The sequence below is a fragment of the Globicephala melas genome, chromosome 11 (assembly GCF_963455315.2).
Source record: "Globicephala melas chromosome 11, mGloMel1.2, whole genome shotgun sequence".
Lineage (NCBI taxonomy): Eukaryota > Metazoa > Chordata > Mammalia > Artiodactyla > Delphinidae > Globicephala > Globicephala melas.
In genome coordinates this window covers 63,846,557-63,860,875 of record NC_083324.2, presented here as the reverse complement: position 1 = coordinate 63,860,875, position 14,319 = coordinate 63,846,557, and the positions used below count along the sequence as shown (strand labels likewise).

The following is a 14,319-nucleotide window of genomic DNA, read 5'->3' as shown; positions in this document are numbered from 1 at the left end:
TAATTAGAGAAATGCAAATCAAAACTACAATGAGGTATCACTTCACAGTGGTCAGAATGGCCATCACCAAAAAGTCTACAAGGAATAAATGCTGGAGAGGGTGTGGAGATACGGGAACCCTCTTGCACTGTTGGTGGGAATGTAAATTGATACAGCCACTATGGAGAACAGTATGGAGGTTTCTTAAAAAACTAAAAACAGAACTACCATATGACCCAGCAATCCCACTACTGGACATATACCCTGAGAAAACCATAATTCAAAAAGAGACATGTACCCCAATGTTCATTGCAACACTATTTACAATAGCCAGGACATGGAAGCAATCTAAGTGTCCATCCATAGGTGAATGGATAAAGAAGATGTGGCATATATACACAATGGAATATTAGTCAGCCATAAAAAGAAACAAAATTGAGTTATTTGTAGTGAGGTGGGTGGACCTAGAGTTTGTCATACAGAGTGAAGTAAGTCAGAAAGAGGAAAACAAATACCATGTGCTAACACATATATATGGAATCTAAAAAAATAAATAAAAAGGTTCTGATGAACCTAGGGGCAGGACAGGAATAAAGATGCAGAAGTAGAGAACGGACTTGAGGACATGGGGAGGGGGAAGGGTAAGCTGAGATGAAGTGAGAGTAGCATTGACATATATACACTACCAAATGTAAAATAGATAGCTAGTGGGAAGCAGCTGCATAGTACAGGGAGATATAAAAAGAAAAAAAAAAATCATCCTGGGTTTTTTCACCAGTGTGTCTCACAGGCACAAATGCAACAAAATCTAAAACTGAATCCATCTCTCCTAAACAATTTAGTGATATTTCAGATAAAAGCATAGCTTATTGAGGTAATGTTGCTGAGAAACCATCTTACCGTTTGGAGGGAAAATTTTTACACCAGAAGACATTCCAGGAGGATAAAAGATTTATTTTTTAATTAATTAATTAATCAATCTTATTTTTGGCTGCATTGGGTCTTCGTTGCTGTTCACAGGCTGTTCTCTAGTTGCGGCGAGCAGGGGCTACTCTTCGTTGCAGTGCGCGGGCTTCTCATTGCAGTGGCTTCTCTTGCTGCGGAGCCCGGGCTCTAGGTGCATGGGCTCAGTAGTTGTGGCTCTTGGGCTCTAGAGCACAGGCTCAGTAGTTGTGGCACATGGGCTTAGCTGCCCCTCCGCAGGTGGGATCTTCCCAGGCCAGGGCTTGAACCCGTGTCCCCTGCATTTGCAGGCAGATTCTTAACCACTGCACCACCAGGGAAGTCCCTAAAAGATTTAAACATAAACAATTTAGTCATGTAAAGACTTTGAATATTTTTGTAAGTGAACTGGGGAGTCCTTGGAGGATTTTAAGCAGAGGAGTGACATGGTCTGATGTTGTAGCAGGATCACTCTAGCCACAGTAAGGGAAGAGACCTGCGAGACTGTATTTCAGTAAACTGCATCCCAGAGCTGCTGCTGGGAAGTGAGCCATCACCCCTGTGTCTTCCTGCTGGCTGCTTTCAAGGTCTTCTCTTTGTCTCTGATGCCCTGCAAATTCATTATGATATGTTTAGGCATGGATCTGTTTTTATTTATCCAACTTGAGATTTGATGATCTCAGTGACTCTGAAGTGTGTTGTCTTCCAAGAATTCTTGAGGATACTGACAGTGTCTCTTTCCCATATTCTCTATCATTTTCTTATGTGACTTCACATAGACATGTATTAGACTTTCCCTCTCTATCCTTCACACCTCAAATCCTTTCTTTCAACTATCCCATCTCTTTTTTTTCCAGTTATATATATTTTTATTAAAATTTTTTTTACAGAAATATAGTTGATTTACAATATTGTGTAAGTTTCAGATGTACAGCACAGTGATTCAGTTATACATATATACATATATTCTTTTTCAGATTCTTTTCCCTATAGGTTATTATGTAATATTGAGTAGAGTTCCCTGTGCTATACAGTAGGTCCTTGTTGGCTATCTATTTTATACATAGTAGTGTGTATTTGTTAATTCCAGCCTCCTAATTTATTCCTGCCCACACCCACTTATTCCATCTCTTTTAATCTCTGGACTACATTGTGAATGTTCTGTTTTTTCACATCTATCTTCCCTTTCATGATTTTTCTCTTCAAGTGTGTCAGATCTATTGTTTATTCTTTTTTTAAATTGTTTTAAATTTCAATCATTTTAGTTTTCATTACTAGGAATTTTATTGTATTCTTTTCCAGATCTGCTTTACCAGTCCTTAGATTATGTTTTTCCTTCTTCCTTGTTTCTTGTTGTCCAAGATTTTTAAAAAAATTTTCTGTAAACATGTTATGAATACTTATTTTTTAACTTGTGACAGAATACACATAAAATTTACCGTCTTAACCATTTTAAGTGTACATTTCCGTAGCGTTAAGTAATTCACATTGTTGTGCACCCAATCTCCAGAATTCTTTCCATCCTGCAAAACTGCCAAATACTTATTTTTAAACAGTGAAACCACAAAAATACTTGAAGAAACTATAGGTGAATATTTTTAAAATTAATTTATTAATTTATTTATTTTTGGTTGCATTGGGTCTTCATTGGCCCCCGTTGCTGCGCGCGGGCTTTCTCTAGTTGGGACAAGCTGGGGCTATTCTTTGTTGCGGTGCACGGGCTTTTCATTGCGGTGGCTTCTCTTGTTGCAGAGCACAGGCTCTAGAGTGCAGGCTCGGTAGTTGTGGCGCATGGGCTTAGTTGCCCCTCGGCATGTGGAATCTTCCCGGACCAGGGCTCAACCCCACCAGGGCTCAACCCCGTGTCCCCTGCATTGGCAGGCGGATTGTTAACCACTGCACCACCTGGGAAGTCCCTAGGTGAATATTTATATGATATTCAGATGTGGAGTGACTTTTTAAGCATTGTACCAAAGTCTGAAACCATAAAGATTTGAATACAAAGAAATGTGAAAAAAAAGTGAAACTTCTTCGAAATACTATTTAAATTGAACAAATGAAAAAAAAACTGGGAGAAATTCTTGAAAAATATGTGACAAAGGGTTAATAGCTTTAATACACAGAGTAATTTCAAATCAATAAGAAAAAACTTAATAGGACAACAGGTAATGGAAGTGAATTTATAAAAGAAGGAACACAAAAGCCTAAAAAGAAAAACTATTTAACCACAGAAGTAATCAAGAAAAGCAAATCAAAAGAGCAATGAGATTAATATTTCTTATCTATCAGACTGAGAAAAATGAATATCCAATGTCGGCAGGGTTAATAATGAGGAAGTGAGCCTTGTTGATAACAGCTGACCAGAATGTAATTGATAACGCCTTCCAGAAGTCAATGTGGCATGTGTCAAAAACCTAAAAATGTGTACTTTGTTACTCAACAATTACACTGCCAGGACTTTGTCTTAAGGAAAATATTTCAGAAGTGTGCAGGTGTGTGGCATCGTTAGTTATAATAGTGAAAAAATTCTAAAATATATATCCAGTCATAGAGTGTTGATTAAACCATCCATCAGCGGACTACTACGTAGTCATTACAATTGAAGGTATTAATCAACAAGAAGAGATTCATGATGCATTAGTAAATGAAAAAAACAGGTTTCCAAACATCATACCATAACGTACATACAAAACATCCCATTTTTGTTAAAAAATACACTTCCTTTGAGTTTGTAACAATATATACCAAAATGTTAATAGCGATCCTTCGGTTGATGGGATTCTATTTTTATTCTTTTATTATTATTGTTATTGCAGTTATTATTATTTCGTCTGGTTTCTCTTTCCCCCCCTCAAAGAGCATATATTATTTACATAATAATAAGTTAAGTTACCGACGGGAAACAAAAGAAACACGCAGCGACTTTCTAAAGGGCCTGCCCACGCAATAAAAGTGACCATTTATTGATAAAGCACGCAGTGTCAGAAGCCCCCAGCGGCGGTTTCCACGTGCGTTCGTCCTCAAGGACGCCAGGGTTCGCGGTCGCCCGGAGACGCCAGTCCCTCAGGCACCGCCGAGGCCACCTCAGGCAGCGCGCGGGTCCTGACAGGGGGCGGGGCACGGCAGCCCGGAAGAGACGCCGCGCCGCACATACTCCTTCCTTTCCAGCTCCGGTCCCGGACCCAGCAGCCGTCGCGGTTAGTTCTTCGGGAGTTCGGGTTCCATCGGCCCCCATCCTGGCCTTCTCGCCGCCGTAGTCGTTGCTCCTCCCCGGGGTTGTGGCGGAGGCTGCTCGCTCCCGCTCCCCTCCCGTCCATTTTTGAGCAATGAGAGGAGCCAGGGGCGCACTTCGCTGGGTAGTGGGGCCCTGGCAGGCGAAGATTGGCGTCCCGATAGTGGAAGGCGGAGGGGAGAGGAAGATGAAGCTCTTGCGTGGCGGGGAAGATCCGGGCGAGGCTAGGGAGACTGTGCTCCTCTTGCACGCTCTTTTTCGGGGCAGAACCCCGCACCCTGAGTTGCCTCTTTGCCTGGTCATGGAAGTTTAGTTTGGGAGAAGAGTGGTAGGCTGTGAAGGTTTCAGCCCTTTGGTTTGGGGTCAGCGGCCTGTCATGAATCGAGGGCTTTCCTCTGGGTCATTCCCGCGCACCTGAAGGTACCGCCGCGCCCATTCCGCATTAGGTACTGTTGCTGATGGTCCCCAAATAGTCCGAGCGTACAGGGTCTGCTTCCCGTTTTATACCTTTGTTGTGAGTGTGAAAGTCTTGCAGCGAGTATGTACCTCCATCGTTTTATTTTAACGTCCTGGCAATTTCTCACCTGAATCGTGTTTTCGAGGGTGGGGGAGGGAACTAGTCACTGTTGGACTTACGTTAGCGGAGTTTGAATTCTTGTTTTTCATGGTGTGTTTGAGATTTCAGTCCATTGGACAGCGATTTGTGTGTGTGTGTGGTCTTTGGGGGTGATGAACTGGGTTACTGGCCCGTGGCCACACTGCTCAAAAATGCTCTTGATAATCGCTTCCTTCTTGCAGATGTTGATGCCTAAGAAGAACCGGATTGCCATTTATGAACTCCTTTTTAAGGAGGGAGTGATGGTGGCCAAGAAGGACGTCCACATGCCTAAGCACCCCGAGCTGGCAGACAAGAATGTGCCCAATCTTCATGTCATGAAGGCCATGCAGGTAGCGGGGGTGGGGGGGTGGCTGCTGGAGTGGGGTGCAGATGGAGGGATTTTCCGCTGGTGTTCAAGGCAAATCCAAGAAGTCAGGACAGCCAGAGCTGCTTGCTGCCTTGAAGGGCTGTGAGGTAGATACACCGTGAAAATTTGTCTACTGTGAAGTTGAGCTTCCCATTTGCACTGCTTTTCTAGCCTCTAGTTATGTCTTAACCGTGGTTTTCTGTCTTACAGTCTCTCAAATCACGAGGCTACGTGAAAGAACAGTTTGCCTGGAGACATTTCTACTGGTACCTAACCAACGAGGGTATCCAGTATCTCCGGGATTACCTTCACCTGCCCCCTGAAATCGTGCCTGCCACCCTGCGCCGCAGTCGTCCTGAGACTGGCAGGCCGCGGCCCAAAGGTATAGTGCCCACATAATGCCTCTGAAGGCATTCTCTGAAGTTGCTCTTTCTGGGGAGAGAGGTGAAACAGTGGTTTTTTTTTGTGTGGGGCATGGAGGTGGTCTTAGTAATATAACATTGGAATCAACTCTTGAGGGACTCTGACACGCAAGACCTAGGTCAAGTCCTAGAACCTTTAATGGAACTGGACTCAGGTCTTTAGGCAATCCCTAGAAATGGCATTAAACACAGGATATTAGTCTGTGGCAAGATAAATGTGATAGAGTATTACTGAAATTTTCTCCTGAAATTTTTCCAGTAGAGCGAGGTGCTTATACTCCCCAAGAAGTCCAAAGCAAAGCTGTTTACCATGTGAAATAAATGAAGAGTCGTCTAGAGTTTCTTGGCAATGGGAGCAGAAATAATCACGACAGATAGGGGAGAATAGATGTAGAGAGTGCGTGTGTGTATATTAGCAGTGTGCAAGGGGTCTGTGTGGGGAATTACCTTCTGACTCGAGGTCATTGTTGGCTTACAGTTGGCATTTTTCAGGGCTATGGTTCCTTTTCCTTAGGTTTTGAAAAAATTTGTCACTGGAACTTTGTAGAAAGAGCAGTTCATGAGTTTGATGAGGTGAGATGCGGAGATTCCTAAAAACAGATGGTAATCAGACTGTCAGGTTCCCTGGAATGGCACTTCGTGGAGCTCAGGAATCTGCATTTTTTATGAAAGCTCCCTAGGTGGTTAGGCAGGATTACATATCTTTAGAGCAAAGGTTCTTCACTGCATCTTGGAATCTTTGGGGGCATGGGAGTGTTGCCAATGCCATTGTTTGTTCCCACACAGATTCCAGTTTGCCGTAGGTGGGGCCTGGCGTTTATTTACTTTGGCCACGTACTACAGATTCAATCTAAAAAAGTCCATTTTCAAATCATGAACTCTATAGGTAATTTTCCAGCATAACAAGGTAGAGAGAATACTAGATTAACCTTTCAGTGTTCATGAGAATGTTATCCCACAGCCTAGTGAGACGCGAGGAGGAGCTAGAGGATTCTCAGTGGCCTCTGTTTTTATATATTTATATTGGAGGTGGGGCTTGCAGCTTATGGTGCCTCCTTTCCTGTTTGCACAGGAAGTTTTCCATTTCAGAGATGGGTCAGGTTCAAAATTTCGGCTATTCAAATGTTTGTAGAAATGGCTGGATTTCTTAATTTGCCAAGGAATTGGAAAATGTGTGTTTTTGCTGAGAAATACAGAAGAAAGCAAACTTTTTGCAGGTGTACGACATTTTAATTAAGATGTGCGTTTTCCTAGGTCTTAGAGGAGCCAAAACATCAGCGATGGCAGGTTTCTACCTGACTGTTATGGGTGTAGGAGTTCCTGTCCCCATTAACCCATCATAACTAAGTGTTGCCCAGTGAGAATGGAGAGCAGTTCGTTCTTTTGGCCTGAAGGGAACAGAGTTCCCACGTTGCCCTGTGTTCATACTGTGGTTTAATTTGTGTAGGTCTGGAAGGAGAGCGACCTGCAAGACTCACAAGAGGGGAAGCCGACAGAGACACCTACAGACGAAGCGCTGTGCCCTGTGAGTAGCATCATCTGTATCTGGGTATTGAGGTAGAATCTTGGGATTCTACTCTGGCTGGGGCTCGGCCCTTGTAGATGCCAAGGTAACCAGTAAAGATCCTTCGTTTCATCTCAGATCATCTCCAGCTGGAGTCCTTTGTACTTCTTGTCTTATGCAGGGATGGGGATTAGAAGGAAAGCCCTTTGAGCTGGGGACACTGAAGACTTTAGTTGAAGACCTTTAGAGCAAAACTGAAGACTTTTAGGAAAGCAACATGCTTTCTTTGTTTTGTAGTTGTGCTTGAGGGCAGGGCACACTCACATCACCTTTGTTGCTTTTTTATTGCAAAAATAGTGCAAAATCTTATTTTTAAATAGCACATGTTTGCACTGATGGGAACAGCAGACGTCTGTTCATTCAACAGATATATACTGAGTGCCTGTGGTATGCCAGACACAATTCTAGGAACTGGGGGGTTGGTAGTGTACATGAGAGACAAAAGGCCCTTCTCTTGTTGAACTTGCATTTTAGTAGTAGGGGGTGGATAAACAAAAATAAGTATATATCATGTCCATCGTGGGTGCTATGGGGGCAGGGGGTGTGCAGCTTCCAATTGGATTTTTAGGGAAGGTTCTGTCGAAGTGAGATTGAAGCAAACATTTGCAGGAGGTGAGGCTACCTGGAGGAAGAGCATTACAGGCAAAGGTCCTATGGGGAAGGCACCTGACTTGTCTAAACAGAAGATAGTGGGAGAGTCAGATAAGGATGTAGGTCTCATAGTTCTGTGGGCCATGGTATGACTTGGGATTTTACTCTGGAATAAGGTGGGGAGCCATTCAATTTGTTTTAAAGAGACTCTGTCCTTGCTGCAGAAGCAGTTAATTGTGACATAAAAGAAAGGTGTAAAGGGAATTTTTACTAACTTCTACTGCTCTTGCCTTCTACTTGTGGTGCTTGATTCTTCAGGTGTGAGAAGTGAGCGATTAACCTAAATAGCTTATAGGATAGTAGTAAGAAAGATTTCCTCCAGCAAACAGGCTCTCAGTTCAGAGAAAGTTCGTCATCGCTTTTATTAGAAGTCAAACCACACAAGGAGTCAGCCAGAGGATGTGACAGTTGGTCCCCAAGTTGAGGGTGGGGGAGTGAGCATTTCAGGGAGAGATCGGCATGGACAAAGGTACAGAGTTGGGGAGGATACTGTGGCTCTGGTCAAAGGGCCAGGAGGTGAGCAGACAGGAGCCTGTGGTGGGTGTGGTCAGAAATGGGCCAAAGGTGGGCTCCGATTTGAATAAGATTTACTGAAACCGCACTGACTATTAGCCCTGCCCCTCAAATGTGACTTGTAAAATTTCCTAGTGGTCACATTTAAAGCAAATAGAAATGGTTTATGTGGATATTAATTTTTTTTAATCCCAGGGTATTTTGAAATGTTATTTTAATATGTAACCTGTATAAACATTAATGAGATATTTTGCATTCTCTTAAGTCTTGAAATCTGATGGGTAGTTTGCATACATCTCAATTTGGGCTAGTGGCTGACATATAGGACGGAGCAGCACTAGATCTTTCATCTTGTTTGCCACTTTCCCTTGGTCATAATAAAGTTGCTTTTTGCTTCTGTGGGCCCTTCACCTCTTAGTTCCCCCTTCATTGAGCTCCCTCTGAGCTAGGTGCTGGTCTGAAGCATGGAAGTAACTCAGTGATGGGAAGTGCCGTATAGGAAGTGCACATAATCCAGACTTCATGGTCAAGGCAGCCTTCCTGGAGGAGGCAATAGTTTGGGCTGTGAGTTTTGTAAGGTGACTTAAGGAAGGCTGCCCCAGGAGAGGGATGGGGCAGAGGTGGCTCAGAAGATGTCTCCCCACTGCAGGTTGTAATTTACTTGTACTTCATGGTACCTTTGCTGACATGGCTTTTCTTACAAGGTTGGGTTGGGTGACTTGTCCTTGTTCTGTAGTGGATCAGATCATATGATGAATCTAAATCGGTGTTTCTCATTCCAGCTGGTGCCGACAAGAAAGCCGAGGCCGGGGCTGGGTCAGCAACCGAATTCCAGTTTGTAAGTATCCCCTTTTTGCTCTTCATAAGCAGTCACTATTCTGGTCTCAGCCCTTCGGATCTGCATATTCAGAGATGCAGTATAGTGTGGTGGGTCCCACCCCTCTTCCCAAGCACATATTCCAGATAGGTTTTTATATTAAGGCACAGTATGCAAACATCTGTAAATATATAAATTACTGAAACACGTCTCACAGATCAATACTACATGAGGCATAGTGGTATTTTCTAGTTCATTAATGGCCATCATAGGCTCCCTGGATTAGTTTCGTGAAACTAATTAGTTTCAGGGTTGAAACCTGAACACTGGGGATTGAGCAGGCTCTAGACTCCAGATGGTGTGATCTTCGGCAGGTGCCCCTCTGTGCCTGTTACCTCATCTATAAAGTAGTAGCTATCTCAAGATAGTTGTGAGACTAGTTAATCCAAGTAAAGGATTAACCCCGGGGATGGTGTATCACTGTTGGGACAGCAGCTGTCCTGGGCAGCAGGAAATGGGCCTAGGAGGTGAATGTGGCCCCAGAGCCTGTAAGAGGCAGGGCTGGGTTCTCTGAGCCCTTACATATGGGGACCTCTCCAGTGATGATGAGGCCTGCTGCCCGGCATACCACTTAATGCTGATGTCATGTGCTTTCTCTTGCAGAGAGGCGGATTTGGTCGTGGACGTGGTCAGCCACCTCAGTAAAGTTTGGAAGAGATTGTTTTGTGTTGAATAAAGTGTAGCCAGAAAAAATTAATCTTGTGTGCCCTGTTTTGTGCGTTATGTAGCCTGAACAGGACTGGTTTAAGGATCAGAGTGTTAAGTGGGGTAAGAGCGGATTGGTTTTGGGTGTTGTCTTTATCCAGGGTGACATCACTTGTTGCTGTTAGAGCTGCAGTACTTGGCTTTGACCTGGGCCCTCTTTGCTCCAGCATAAGCCTCCCTGTGGGGTCCTGTCCAGTGTGGTTAACCGTTCTGGGAGGTGGTTGGAAAGCTGGGCGTCTTTACCACACCAGTCATGCTGGCTCAGTTGCTATTCTGGACCTGGAATTATTAATCTTCAAAGCTCAGGGTTTTCAAGAATCAGGGAGAAAACATTGCACAAAAACACCCTAAAGGGACTGCCCAGCCTCCCGCCAGGAATACTAGACAACTGGAGGTCTTGCTATACCAGGGCTCCTTGAAAATAGGAAATCCACTGTCCCATTTTCCTGGGGTTTGTCAGTGATGAGCCGGCATACGACATGAGTACATGGGCAAGAACAGTGTTAGTTTTTCTCTTGGTGGGGCCAAGTGTCATGTAAGTATCCAGAGGGGTTTGATGGGACCATTTCTGTGGGCCTGCACTGGAAACACCACCTGCCTGGTGCAGTGCCAGTAAGTGAGCCTTGAAGGTGCAGCCCAGTAAGAGTCCAGGGGCACAAGCCTGCAGGCAAGTTTGCTGGCTGAGATACCAACTTTGACTTGCAGGTCAAACCTGGGCTGCTGATGGTTGCAGTAAATCTGCACTTCCTGCTCAGAGGTCAAAGCTTTTGAGGCAGCAACTCTGGGTCAACCAGCAGGCCCACCAAGGTAAGGAAAGCCAGCAAGATGGATAACTAATAGAAGTGGCTCTTCTTAAGGGGTATGGGGACTTGGGAATAATTTGTGGGGTACCATGGGCCAAGCATTGTATGGAGAAGGCGGATAATTAACCAGGTGAAACTGATAACTGATAAACAATCCTAAACTGCACAGGTGGTTTTGCACTGGTAACCACCTATTTCAGTCCTGACCGGCAGTTGTAATTTAGACCACGAGGTGGCAGCGGACAGCAGCCCTGAATGTGCACTTACACTTAGTCCTGGGAGGTGAGCTTTGTATTCTGAACTGCCAATGAGTAGAAGCTTGCTTTGGCAGAAGGAGGTGGTGTTGGGGGAAGCTGTTTCAGAGCAGCCTTGGCTGCCTTGCCAAAGATTGCTTTATATCCAATTTTTCTGCTGGCTCAAGTGATGTCAAGTGGTTTGCCCGTGTTCACATGCCTTGTGATTGTTTAACCTGGATTCTACTGTGAAATGTTAGCTCTCAGCTTTACTGTTTCCCACCGAGGCCAGCAAGTGAGCAGATGGGTTTCCTCTATAGCCTTGGTGATTTTCTAGCCCTAAAATGTCACTTTTTCAGCTACGGCTCTTTGCCAAACTTTTCCCTCGTGATTTAAATTAGTTGCAGAATGTGTTCTCCAAGATTACCCATGGACTCTGGGAAAACCCAAGGAATCTACAAAGTAGAGTCAGAGCCTACAGATAAAAATACACAGATGGAGGTGGTTCTTGCTGCCTGTCAGCCCCCCTCCCTCCCCCTACCTTGGTAAATTGAATGGCCCCTGCCAATCAATAATCATTGACTAGCTCCTTGGGGATCAATGCTGATAAATGCTCTGGGAAACAGAAGGCTTGAAATTTGCCTTTAAGGACCTAACTGTCCAGTTAGGAAGCAAAACCAAAGCTCTACAATTGGCAAATTCTTAGTCTAGAGTGAAAGGAAATGCAGGGCAGGGGCAGTGAATGAAGGCTGAAGTGACCCAGAGGTGGGGATGTAGAGCAGGGGAGGGGCGAGACCAGTCAGTGTCTTGAAGAGGTTTGATTGGAAAAATAAAACTGTCAGGTGGTGTCTGTGAGGTTATGAAGCAGATGTCAAAAATTAAGGCTTTTTTTTTTAATGAGTTTGGGAAAAACAAATGTTTGCTATTATGAATGCCTGAGAAAGTCACTTGGGGTGGGTGGAGTCCGAGGGGCAGAGAGAGGTCCCCCTGACCACCTGCATGGGCACATCCATCACCGGGCGAAAGCTTTGGAGAAGTTTCGGCCTCTTTTCCAGGGTTGGTTTCCAGGCCCATGAAAGCCTGGCATCTGTGCACCAGCCCCATATATGGCTCACCAGCTAATCCCCACCACCACTACCACCAAAAAACAGGCTCCAAAGGATTTTTAAGGGATTTTGGAAGCTGACAGCTGAAGGTACATTTTACTAATACAAACTTCCCTATATGGACGCAAATCCCCTTTCCCTGAAAAATACGGTCCCCTTACAGGGAGTGCCAATAACAGCTTTAAGTCTCTTGGTGGGGCCAAGTGCCATCTCACAAGTGCCCTGGTTCTTTAGAAGTCCAGATTTTGGTTTGATTAATTTAATAGACCTTTGAGAAGCAGCTACCACATGCCTACGTTAGGTGCTGGGAGACAAAGATGTTTTTGAGAAGAATACATCCTCTAGCCCTGAAGACGTGAGGGCCCACTTGGACCCTCCCTCCACGAGTGCCTGACCAGGCCTCCAGCAGCGCAGTGTGGGTCCTGGGAATTCCCCATCCCTACCCTTGTCTCCAGAAGCCAGGCCTGTTCAGTGAGAACTAAAACACAAGAGGCATGCCTGTGCCCAGACTGTTCTCCAAGCTTTGGGAATGCAGCCTGTAGTAGCCGCACAGCAATGCAGGGTCATGGGCTCCCACCACATCTGCTTTGATGCTGAGCCTCAAAATAGATTTATCAGTTCTTAGACCTGGGAGAAATGAGATGGGAGAAAGGAATCTTGCTGATAGCGCTAACTAGGGCAATTGTTTCAAAGCCCACAGATGAAGCAGACCTGGTTTAACCTGTCCTGGGACCAGGTTTGCCCAAGTTTTCAATGAACGTAAAGCACTCTTGGCTCTCAGAGGATGGATCAGTGACTGAGGTGAGAGATGGCCTTTTGAAAGGTTGGGCTTTCAGGACAAAGTCTCAGCATGTTATGGAAGGAAGCGGGGGTCTGCTGGCGGGTAGGTGACTAGGCTGGGTGTCGGGGCAGGAGTGTAAGACATCCTCCTGACCTGGTCCTCTGTCCTCCACCTTGCCTCGTGCCACCATGAACTTCCCCATAGCCAGTCCAGTGCCCTCCTAAGAGGTCCCCTGCCTCTAGCTTTGCCTTGATTTCAACTACTGTCCCCACCTCAGCCACAGTTATTTTTCAGAAACAGATGTGAACAAGCTACTCCTCATCTTAAAATCCTTCCAAAGTTCCATGTTGCCTTCTAGAGTCTTCTAGAATCTAGACAAATGCCAGGCTCCATGCATGGCCTAACAGTTTCATCTGCCTACCAAAATAAGGCTCCAAGTTCCAGAATCCAGCTACACTGACGCCCTTTCTCAACTTCAGGTTTTTTTGCATGTGGTGTTACACATGTGGGGAAACTCTCCCACCCCCACCGACTCGGGGCTCTTGTTCATTCTTCAGATTAAATATCTCCTCTGAGAAGCCTTTCCTGACGGAACCCACCTGACTGCAAAGCCTGGCTAGGGGTTCCTCCCGTGCGTGCCCGTGGCGTCTCAGCTCTCGCAGGCTGGGTGGGAACTGTTTGGACACTGGTCCATTTTCTCTCTAACACTGAGCCTCGCTCCAGTGGCCTAGCTCAGAGTCTCATAGGTAGTAGCTCCTTTTTTTTTTTTTTTTTTAATATTTATTTATTTATTTATTTTGGCTGTGCAGGTCTTAGTTGCGGCACAGGGGATCTTTAGTTGCGGCATGCGAACTCTTAGTTGCACCATGCATGTGGGATCTATTTCCCTGACCAGGGATTGAACCCAGGCCCCCTGCATTGGGAGCGTGGAGTCTTACCCACTGGACCACCAGGGAAGTCCCTAGTCTTCTTTTTTTTAACTTTTTATTATTTTATATTGGAGTATAGTCGATTAACAATGTTGTGACAGTTTCAGGTGTACAACAAAGTGATCCAGTTATACAATTTCCCATTTAGGTTGTTACATAATATTGAGCAGAGTTCCCTGTGCTATACAGTAGGTCCTTGTTGGTTATCCAGTAGCTCCTTTGTAATTGTTCACTGCATGAATGATGTCCTGGAGGGAGTTATCTCTGAGAAGCCTCCCCCTTCTGTAGAAAGAACACTGGTGGGGAAAACAAAAATCTCTGCAGGAGCCTGAATTGGGAATGCAAAACTGACTGTGACACATCCTGACCGTGGAGGTTCTGCCAGAGTTGGGGAGACAGACCTAGAAACATACACCAAGTGGTAAGTGGTCCAGTGGCTATGGTTGGAATTTAACTGGTGACTTCTGGGGATGAGGAAAGCAAACATTATCAGGAGGAAGTCCTCCCATAGTGGCCACTATGACCTTCTGAGCTGAATCTTACAGTTTGAACTAAAGTAGCATGAGGCAGGCCCAGGTGATGTCTCACAGAGTGACTGGAGAAGCAACCTGGGGCTC

At 45.0% G+C, this 14,319-nt stretch overlaps 1 protein-coding gene across 1 annotated transcript; it reads left to right on the top strand.

Annotated features, from left to right (window-relative positions):
- Positions 1 to 4,002: 4,002 nt before the first annotated feature.
- On the top strand, positions 4,003 to 9,842 carry RPS10 (ribosomal protein S10). The gene is made up of 6 exons (XM_030871031.2): positions 4,003 to 4,118; positions 4,952 to 5,101; positions 5,329 to 5,500; positions 6,988 to 7,065; positions 9,051 to 9,106; positions 9,749 to 9,842. Exons 2-6 carry the CDS (start codon positions 4,952 to 4,954, stop codon positions 9,788 to 9,790), a joined length of 498 nt encoding a protein of 165 aa, XP_030726891.1. The 5' UTR covers positions 4,003 to 4,118; the 3' UTR covers positions 9,791 to 9,842.
- Positions 9,843 to 14,319: the final 4,477 nt, after the last annotated feature.